At 38.4% G+C, this 11,398-nt stretch overlaps 1 protein-coding gene across 1 annotated transcript in view; it reads right to left on the reverse strand.

Moving 5' to 3' along the window:
- The window catches only part of ROBO1 (roundabout guidance receptor 1), a 424,735-nt gene extending 423,849 nt beyond the window's left edge, over positions 1–886 (reverse strand). The window contains exon 1 of the mRNA XM_090275922.1: positions 285–886. Within this exon, the coding sequence (XP_090132048.1) occupies positions 285–339 (55 nt within the window). The 5' untranslated portion in view covers positions 340–886. The remainder of the gene's footprint in view (positions 1–284) is intronic.
- Positions 887–11,398: the final 10,512 nt, after the last annotated feature.

Below are 11,398 nucleotides of genomic sequence, written 5' to 3' on the forward strand. Positions count from 1 at the left end.
TCCTCCTATCCTCGAGCTCAGACCTACGTTTGCCAAGACTGATCTGGGCGTGCCCTGAACTTGGCAAAAGGCCGAGGTCAGCGATCAGGACTGGGGCGGTCTTTCGGGGTAGGGGGAAAGGGACAACCCTAAGTACGAACTGGAAACCTTCTGGCCTGAAACTCCTGCTGGGAGCGAGCTCCTCCGACCTTAGAAGGGAGAGGTGGACGGAATGCAGTTCAGGGTTTGATTTGAGAAGCGAAGAAGGGGCAGATACAGGGTGAAGAAAGAAGACGCGAGGTTACCTGAACAGAGACATATTAATCCAAAGAGGTAAAAGTGTGCAGGCTCCGCGATCATTGTCCTCAGGTGGATCCCGCAGACAGTCTCATGCCAAGAGGAGGGTGTAAAAGTGGGGTGCCCAAATTTATAAATCCACACTACACACAAAGGCTTAATATAAGCAACGTGGGTCAAGCCGCCAGAGTTTTCAGGGTAAATTACTTGTCGACCTTTCCGAACGCTTGTCAGTATCTCAGAGCACTTTGAAGACTAAGAATTCCAAGGTTTGCCTTCGCTGGTTCCAGGGTTTCGGAGGAAGCTTCGCTACTTCCAAGGACCATCCAAAGCGAACAACAAAGAGCCGAAGCAGAAGAGGAGTTGTGCGGTTTCCCGGCTCCACGGTCTTCCCGAGCCTCCCGGCGTGCGCCCCCACACTGTGCGCCTAGCGCCGCGGCGAGGGCAGGCGTGGAGGCAGCAAAGTTGGGGTGAGAGAACGAATCGGAAAAGACCAAGAAGTGCTTCTCCGTCTCCAGAGAAGCCCAGTCAACAGCTGGCAACTCGCGGCGAGGGCAGGCTAGGCAGCGGCAGCAGATCTGGAGGACGGGCACGGGGTGCCGGGGCTGTGCCTGGGTGACTCCGCGCTGGGAGCGAACGAGGGGGCGGTGCGGCGACAGCGGCTGCCTGGGCGGGCCCTTGTTCCCATCACTTGGGTGACACGGAGGGCGCTGGAGACAGCAGCAGCAGGTCCGCCGACGCAGGCATGCCTCCCCCGCACCTCCAGTCCCGCGGGGTGCTCACCATCGCTCCCGGACCCTCGCCCGCAGGGGCACGCGTCCAAGGTACCCCGAACTCTTCGCAGCTAGGACACTGGAGTGCAAACTTTCTGAGGGTGGCTTCCCACAGCCTGGCTCGTGGAAGTTGCAGGGAGGCAGCTCCCAAACCTCCCCGGGGTGGGGGAGAGGGGCGAAGAGGATGCTGCAGCGGTTGGGAGCTACAGCCGCCGCAGCATACCCAGGATCCGATGGGATCAGCGGCGTCTGAAGTTTCTGCTCTCACGCTGCCTCTTCCCCGACTCAATTGCTTGTGGGTTTTCCCCACCGTCCCTGCGGCTCCCAGTTTCCTCTCTCTCCTCCCCAACCCGAGAATACTTAAAGGGGCCGCGCGGTACTTTCCATGATTCACTCTACCCTGTCTAGCAAGTTCTGATCATTAATATTTCCATACACACGCCAGAGGTGCCCGACTGCGCCCTCAGGTGAGAAACAAACTGCTCAGGATTCTGAAATCTAAGCGAATGAGAACTTGCCTGTTTCTTTCGCCACCCCCAGTTCCCCTGCACCTTTCTAGAAATGGAACCTCCCAGCCAAAGACTTCAAAAATCCTTCTGGTCCAGCTTAACCTCTTCTTTACCGTTCCTAGGAGTTGGCATAAACTCTCAAATAACTCTATCTCTCCCCCTTCCTCATTCCCATTTAAAAAAATCAAATTTAGGCAAACAAACCTAGGGGAGGAGGGAGAAAGATGATTATCTACAACAGTGATTTCTAAACAGTGTGCCACAGAAATTTCAAAACATGGAATAGCTGACTATGTAGTCAGGGGCACTGACCTCTTTTCTTTTAGATTGTCAAAGAAAAAATGGCAACAGCCAATACAACAATAGCAAAATTATACCTCTTTTTTTTCTTTGTCAGATGGGCAAAAATATATAATATACTTCTTGGTGTGCCACAGAATTAGTTTATGTGTGTCATGAGGTGAAAAGGGTTGACTATATCTAGATAATAAATTGACACTCTATTACAATAATCACTTTCTTTTAAATGGTGGATGTTGAGGTTCATGTAGAAGGCTGTCCAATTCCCAGGCATGTGTTGGGCTAAAAGATCTTTTTCTTCTGTCTCACTGAAGAGCCTCTCCTTCAATTTCAGTGACTATTAGAATGTTAACAATGGAAAATTAATTACTTAAGAGGGACAAATGCAAAAAGAATCCTTGACTGCCACAAAATTCAGCATTTCAAAACCAGACGGTTAGAAGGGGAAGGGTCTAGTCAGGAACAAGTATAAAGGACCCATGGAGGTGGACAATAGGGTGGTGATTGACCTGGGGTGGAGGGCAGGGCAGGGCAGGGGAGAGCGACCAGGGAAAAATTGGGACAACTGTAATTGAACAATAATTTTTTTTAAATGGGCTTTGACACCCCACACACCTGTTCTGAAATCCCAACCTACAGTTATTAGCTCTGTTACCGTGCCAAATCTCAGTTTTCTCTTCCGAGAAATAGGGAATCTTGAAATATTAACATGTATGAACAAATCATACTCAAAGGAAAACAAACCTAGCACCTCTGATGAGCATTCTCTCATTTATTCACGTTACTTTCCTGCTATTAAGGAAGACACTGTATGTGAAACAACTGAGATATAGTGTGTGCAATAAGTGGTAAATATTGGTATTCTACTTTTGAATAAATTATTATCTACACAGTTATGTACTATAGCTTCGAAATGATTATTTGGTATCTATCAGGATATACCAGAACCTGCTTACACTGGTTGTGTTTGGAAAGGAGAAATTCATGATAGATAGAGAGATGGGGATGGATTTGCTCTTTTCTATATATTGTCGTGCTTTTCTCTTTTTTTATTTTTATTTTTTAAAATATTTTTATTTATTTATTTTCAGAGAGAGGGGAGGGGAGGAAGAAAGGAGGGAGAGAAACATCAATGTGTAGTTCCCTCTTGCTTGCCCCCAACAGGGGACCTGGCCCACAACCCAGGCATGTGCCCGGACTGGGAATTGAACCAGTGACCCTTTGGCTCACAGACTGGTGCTTAATCTACTGAGCCACACCAGCCAGGACATTTTTCTCTTTTTTTAAAGTTAACACATGCATTACTTAGCAAAAGATAATTTTTGAAGCATATCGTACATTCATTTTGGTTGCTGCTGGCACAACTAATGACTTTGGAACAGAATTTTGTAGAAAAATAAATAAATCTGGTTAACAGCACCTATCTCTGAAAGTGAAGGATAGTTTAATCCTGAGAAAGCTGACAGAAAAGTCAGTAAACATGCTGGAGATAAGATATCAAAGACCCCAGTCAAAATCTTCTCTGCAATACAAAATAAGAATGTGTAGTAAATGCTGAAAAACATACATTGATTTGGTCTTCGTGAAAGGGTATTTAGTGAGAAATATAGAGTAGTGTATCATATTTTCTTTGGGAAAAAATGTGCTTTTAAGATGAACTTAACTAGTAATAGAAAATAAAGAAGCTAAGGCATGTTGAGAGAGAGAGTGAGAGAGAGAGAGAGAGAGAGAGAGAGAGAGAGAGAGAGAGAGAGAGATTCAAATACTTACATCATCTGAGTGCATTTAAAATAAAGAGTTTGAATGTTCACTTAGTAGAAAATGCATATTTTTCAATATAAAGTAGAATATCTGGAAAAATCCCTATTGCATTATATTCCAAAGAGGATCTATCTCCTGGACTAAGAAGTTTGCTAAAGTATCTCAAGCTCTCCATCTCATATATGTTGATCCTGTCTTCTTCCCCTGCCTTACTCAAAGTACTTTTCTGTGAATTTTATCAGCAAAGGTGGCATCTGAAGACATAGGTGTACAGGAGGTATTAGAGATCTATATCAAGTGAAACTCAATGTACCCCAAAACTCTTGTAACTACTTCCTTCCACTCAGTCACTTAACTCTTACCCATGCAAACAACCATTTAATAAACATCATCTATTTGCAGGAAACAAATAGATGCAAGCAGAAACCCATTCACCAGGCCCTCAGAGCTCATACTATAAGAAGCTACACAAGCTCCGAAGTGGAACCCATCTGAAGAAGTTAAAACAAAGTGTCATTGGGGTTAAATGAGAGCTCAAGTAAGTTCCTGGAAATAGATGCATCATAGCAACTTTTCCATTTTTCCTACTGAACATGAAATTACCTAGGGGAATACATGGGATGCTCAATGTGTCTGTATGAGCAGATGTGCAGGTGTGTGTGTGTGTATGTGGATACGGCACCTACTCATGCTAGGTCCCAGGCATGTGCCATAGAACTCTGACTTATCCAGACTGGTGGGTCGGGAGACAGAGAGCGGGGTGAGGAGAAAGTGACTTAATTTGCACGCAGACACTATTCTGATCACTATGGTATGAACATGTCATCATTGGATTCTAAAGTTACATTTAGGGAATTCTGATTTCATTTCGAGCTGATGAAATTCAGGATCCCTAAAATGTATCCGTGAGAATTTTGAGGAAACCTGAAAATAACACATGCTAGTAGTCCTATGAATAGGGGTTTTTCTGACAGTCAAAATTCTGGAGCCGTAATGATCTCTTGGGTGGGTGTTATCTGATTTTATCTTTCATGGGGTTAGTTACAGGAACTCAGGAAATAACAAAACTCCCAGAGTCTCTGCAGGAATTTCAGATATCACTTACCCAGATCAGAAGGAACAGAGTTCCTAAGGAAACTACAAACAGAACATTTTTCTCTCTTCCCCTCTTTGGAAGGAGCCCTAGACTCAGAGGGAGGCTGGGATGAAGCCCGAAGCTCCAGGCCATCCCTGGAAAAGCTGCATGACATACAGAGCACAGAGGCTCTGCTGCCTTCTTCCACGTACCATCGCTAAGGGTGCAACGGCAAGCTTAGCAATTTTTACACAAAATTGCTGAATTATTATGTGTAATTTTTGGTTTCTAAGTTAATGAACTGGGTTGAATATAGTAATAATTTAGTATGTAAATATTTTTCTAAATTTGGATATAGAAGAAAAAAATATTTCAGAAAGTAATCTAAAATAATCTCCTTTCTGTTGGAACATCTCTTGTATTTCCAGAAGCTGTGTTACTTCAGTAAACATTACTTATCTATGCCATGCTGATCCTCTAGTAATATCTCTAAACCCCTACTCCTGATAATGAAGATTTTCAGTTTCCTCATTAAACTTCATATGGTAGTGACCTGGGGAAAAACTTATTTTTTGTCAAACAAGCAATGAACAATTACTGACACTTGCTGCCATCTGTGACAGCAGCAAGTCACATGGATGGTAGGGTATAGATTTTCACATGCTTAGGAGTTTAAGGAAGAAGGAAATACCTTCATTTAGGGTTACAGCAGTAAAATAAAAGTGAAAGAAAAGAATGCTAAGTAGGATTTTGAAATATATATAGTTCATTCCTACTCATGAAAGAGAATAAAGTTTACCATGGTGCTTTCTTTGAAATGTACACAGAGCCCATTTTTACAGCATTATTTTTGTTTGTTTCCTTCTCTGCCTTTCAGAATGGGTAATTGTGTGCCTCAAACCAGGAAACACGGAGAGAGATTTCATGGGTTGTCTTCACCTACTAAAGACATAAGGCACTGTCACCTGAGCCCACATTTTTAATGCAGGGAAAGATGGGATAGAATGCCATTGACCTCACCTAATCATGAGCTCCATTCTCACTAGCAGTCTCTAAGTCTCATTAAAAAAATATATTAACTATGATACACTCAAATTTGCCATGGAATAACTGTGACTCTGCTTGATTTTTAGTATTTCAGCATCTTGGGTACATTGTAGATGTTCTAAAACTAGCTGCTATATCGCAAAGTCCTTCTGACAGAGCCTGGAATCTTAAGCATTCATGACAAGGGTCTCACTAGAATATACTCCTTTAAAGTTATGAGCTTTTAGAGATAAAGGAAAGGACACCAGGAGGTAGCATTGATTGAAGGCACTGTTTTGGGTCCTTAACAAACATCTGATCTAATCTCACCGTGATCATGAGACATAGTATTGTTTTCTTAGTCTAGAGATGAGGTTGAGAAAATATATTGTAACACAAAGTTTAGATGTCCAGAAGCCATGGCTCTTATATTTGAACCCAGCTTGTTTGGAACCAAGGAACATGGGGGAGACAGGGAGAGAAAAGTTTCAAGGTAGAATAGGCCTGGGAGACATTGGATCCAACACATTTAAGCATTTCCCAAAGACCTTAATATGCAAATGAGCATTGTGAGTCCCCAGGTGAAAAATATTTTGAGAAGCCCTGTCTCTTTAGTAAACATTGCTTATTTTATACCATGCTACTGTTATAGTAATATTTCTAATCATCCACACCTGAAGATTAAGATCTTCAGCTTTCCCTGACTAAACTGCATATGGTAATTCCTTGGGAGATAACTTATTTGTCTTCAGATGCTTCATGTTTTATTCCTTACTAAGAAAGACTATAAACTGAAGTAACGACACTTCTGGCTTTTCTTTATAGAGGAGCCAGAGGGATTCTGTAGAAACCTAAGTCAAACCATGTCTATTCTCTGCTCACAACCCCCCAATAGTTTCCCATCTTAGTTGGAGCAAGAACTACTCTTTCCAGATGTCTGCAAGGCCTTGAATGAACCTGCCTTCCACACTTTCCAACAGCATCTCCTTTCTCATTGCCTGCCTTTGCTCTCATCGCTTCCCTACAACCTGTATGCTATTCCAAGAATATTATCAGGGAGCCTCGGAGATTTTGCACTTTCTCAGTCCAGACATTTACCCCCTTACATCTGCAAACCTACCCTCTTCCCTTTCTCAGGTTTTTATAAAATAAAATCTCACAGACTTGTTTTCAGACCACCCACTTAAAAACTGCATCCTTACATAATACTTCCCATATTCCTTTCATGCTTTGTTTTTCTGTTTTGTTTTTTTTTTCCCAAAGCACTTATGCATCTAAGATATTAATTGTGTTCTTATTTCTTTTATTGACTGTCCTCTGTTTTTTTTTAGAATGTTATGTAAATTAGGGATCCTTGAGTTTTTATCCACACTTGTATTCACGGCTTCAAAAACAGTGTTTGATACCGAGTAGGCATTCAAATGTTTGTAGAATGAATGAAAAAATGAGTTATTTCATTGTCTGTTAATATATCTCTTGTTAAAATGTTTCTTTAATAAACCTATTTCTATAGTTCTAAAGTATATTTTCTTCAATATATAGTTCAATCATTTTCTCCACTTCAACTAACAGAGAACTAATAGTCAATGTCACACATGGGCTTTAATAACTTGAAAGCCAGGTTTCTGACTAAATGACCACATGCTTATTTGTGTCAGGTTATTTGGGAGCAAAGAGATTGGAATCTAAATTTAAAACACATAGAATTCAACTGGAAGCAATCTTCAAGATTAACGTTGCATAAATGAGGAGGCTTAAGTCTAAACACACTGATTTTTCCCAGGACACTCCTTTTGTTGGTTTTACTTAAAACTAGAATCTAGTCCTCTAAATCACTAGAGGTTTCCTTCTACTAAAGTGGGTTAATCAGTAATTCTTGGTCAAGATCCTCTACTTTAAAATACTTTCAACATTAGATATGGTGCAGTCGTCGTCGGCAGCCGTCCGTCTCGAGAGACGATGGTGTAGCTTCTTAAGAGTCTATCTGCACCGCCGAGAATGGCTGTGCAGTCCGACTCGGGAGTGACATGGTATCTGTCTCCTCCCGTGTTGAATCGACATCTTGCGATGACGCTGAAGCTACAGAGCCTGGGCAGGGCAATATGGAGGGTCTGCTGTTGCCCATGCAGCAGACCCCCCCTCTCTTCGCAGCTGAAGGGTCCAAGGGAAAGACGGAGTCGATACAGCTTGGGTTCAGGTGCGCCGCAGGAGTTGCCGGTGTTGATCACAACATCAAACCGCCTTAGGGACTCCGGCTCCGGATTTTCTGTCGGGGTTTACTCCCTTAGCCTTTCCCCTGAAGAGGTATGCCGCAAGGCAGCGGAGGTTTTTTGGAGTCAGAGTTTTCCTTCTCTGATGTACCCTGACTGGAAGATCGAACCAGCGACACTTAGCTCGCAGGCCGACGCTCAATCCACTGAGCTAAACCAGCCAGGGCTGGTGCAGTATAACACATATTATTATTATATTATGTAGTAATTTTTACATATTTCTAACTTATCTTCAGTAATATAGGAATCTTGTTTTTTTTCCTATCTCCAGTTTTTAATAGGATAAAAATAATAACAACACACATTTACATAGCCTTATATACTAGAGATACACTGTTCTAAGTATTTTATATGTTCTAACTTATTTAAATCTTCAGAAACACATTATTAGATCAGCTACTATATTATTCAATTTTATACATGAGGAGAAGGAGGACGTTCAGCTAATAAGAGGCTAAACACAGATTTGAACCTTGACTACAAGGAACTTATCCCTACATCAGACCGTGAGGTATGAATTAGAGTTGTTGATTAATGTCATTCTTACAATTCAGTTCTAGCTAGAGAAAACTATTGATGTATAAGGTTTATTTTGTTCATTTAAAGATCTTTTATTTTGCAAGTAGTATAAGAAAGTGACTGCATCTGTAGTTTTTCTTCCACGTGGAATTTATATGTTTAAAACATTTTTAGATTATGTCCCAAATAGTCAAAGGGGTGTTATATTCCTCTTAATGCTGATGAGAATGGATGGAAAAGTATATAGTACAAGTTTGTTCAGATATTCAGAGTATACTGAAAAACATAAAGATGTATGTATGTATGTATGTACGTATTTAATCCTACCATAGAATTTTGCTGTTTTTTGGTTTCTTCCCTTTAGTTATATCTGAACTAAGCATATACTATTCTAATCATAAATTTAAATTGTTTTAAACTGAGATTATATTTAACATCTGTACAGCTGAATGACATACTCTAAAGACTTACAAATTGGACACAAACTATTTTGTAACTTACATTATATTTAATATTGCAGATGAGTTTTTACAAAACTGTTTTTGGTTTTTAACTGCTTTTTAAAAATCCTTTCAGGAAATATTTAGATGATTGAGAAATATTTGGTATTTATGCCTCATTTTGTACAGTTATTATGTTTAGTCTCACCTGCTGCCTTGTTTATTTTAAATAATATTTTATGCAGGTTTTAACAGTTAGTTTAATCAGTTTAAAAAAAAGTAGTATGTTAATTTGGAAAACATGTCAAAATTCTATGGGAGTTTCCAATTTAGAGATTATTTTGGGGGTCAGTAAATTAAACAGTAGACCTGAACATTTATTGTTTTACTAACTTTGGTAAAAGAATGTTCAACTTTATCATAAATGATAAGAATAATAGCATTACTAATAAAGAATGTGTTAAATTATAGTATTACATATCATATTGAACATTTTGTTATTTATTTTATAGCCTATTAATGTATTTCTCCCTTATGGCTTATGGAAAAATGACTTCAACATTTGAAAAGCTAAACTGGGGCTTTGGGGTTTAATAGCTTCCTGGTGTGATTGAGGATAGGATTCTAAATATGGAGATATTCATTCTTGTGGATAAATACTGAATCCATATCAACAATTGTCACTGAGAAACAAACTGCTGTTGAAAATTGACATGGTAAACATACTTCTTAAGAGGGATAATTATATATTTTCCCAAGAGTTTAATCACTTCCTCTTTAGTATCCTGGCCCCATTCCAAAAGAAATCATCCAGTTCCATTCTTCTAGCTAAAAGTCTTTGTTGATTTGATCTAATCTTATCCTCTCAATTTCCTATCACTATATACTACTTTAAAGCTGCTTTAGTACACCTAGGAGGTAGTATTTCACTGGTACAGTATGTATCTTGTTACATTTATGTGTCATATGAGTGTATTTGAAACAAAACAAATGCTTGCTGCAGCCAGTAAAACAACCTTACCAACAAAAACATCATAAAAATTATTTTACTTTTTCAAAGATTTCTAAACATTATTTTTATTGATAATATTTGAATTACAAAGTAAAAATTTGTTTTATAAATTTAACACATTAATATTTCATCACAATTATTCTTAAGATACATCCTTAGAGAAATATGGTTTATATCATTATATTCAGAAGCTAATTGGTTTTAATGAATTTTTTTCCTTCAAAATATAGGAATGATATATTTTCAGAAAATTTTTAGAAAATGCAAAAATAAAAATACAGAATGGTATAATAATTTTCTCATTTATAACATGCTATCAGCATTTTATTATATATCCTTTTCTTTTTCTTTAATACTAACGTATGACTTTTCTTCTTACAGCATAGAATAGTACTCTAAAAACTGCTCCATAGCTTACATTTTCACTCAACAATATGTAATAAAATATTTTCCTGTCATAAATATTTTAATATCATCATTAAAAAGAGTGAAATAAACTTTCATCACTTGATTATACTAAAATATATATAATCTCTGATTGTTAGATATTTATTTCCAATTGCCACTAAGTTGCACAGAATATGATTTTTGAAAAATCATATTAGTATATTGTATTGTCAATCTGTCAGTAAATTCCATTTTAATCATAGATATTCTATTGAAGCAATGCAATATCCCATGATTTAAGTTACTAGATTGTTTGGAGTTGCTATGCAGATGGTCTGTTCAACTGATCTTATAACCAACACATGCAAGAGTTAAAAAATCACAGACAACAATGAAGGGCTATTCAATAATTTTTAACACCTAAAATTTTCACATTTTTTTCAATGCAGTTAGTATTTGTTTGTTCAAGGGGAAGCTTTTCTTTTCATTACAACTGATTAATACATGAAAATGTCTGTATTTCATAAGTATGTTAGAATTTCACAGGCCTTGTATGTCATACCAGAAAGTAAACTCTTCTCTTTTAGTAAGGGCAATAAATCAGGATTTAAGGCTTTTCCTAAACAATTACCTTTGGAAAAAAATATAAGCTTAAGCACAATCATTATTTTGCTAATTGTTCTTTTCATCTTGGAGCATATATTATTTAGTATTTGGTTATCATAGTTATTGACAGGGACTATAATGGGACCATACATGAATACACTAGTCTAAACAGAATTCATCCTAGATATATTATGTACATCTTGGTTTATCCAAATAATATGTTGGTTAATATCACCTATTTCTTGATCTTCCTCTAAATTCCACATGTGGCTTATTGTGCAATAAGAATTTGAAAAATTTAATTACTCTCTCTTTCTTGGTGAAATATGAACAATAAAGTTAGAAAATTTAGAGAAAAGGAATCAATTCTTTTTTTTTTTTTTAACTTACTTATTTTTAGATGGAGGGAAAGAGAGGTAGAGAAACAACTATGTGTGAGAGATA

This window comes from Furipterus horrens, unplaced genomic scaffold (assembly GCF_987537825.1).
Source record: "Furipterus horrens unplaced genomic scaffold, mFurHor1.1.pri manual_scaffold_1, whole genome shotgun sequence".
Lineage (NCBI taxonomy): Eukaryota > Metazoa > Chordata > Mammalia > Chiroptera > Furipteridae > Furipterus > Furipterus horrens.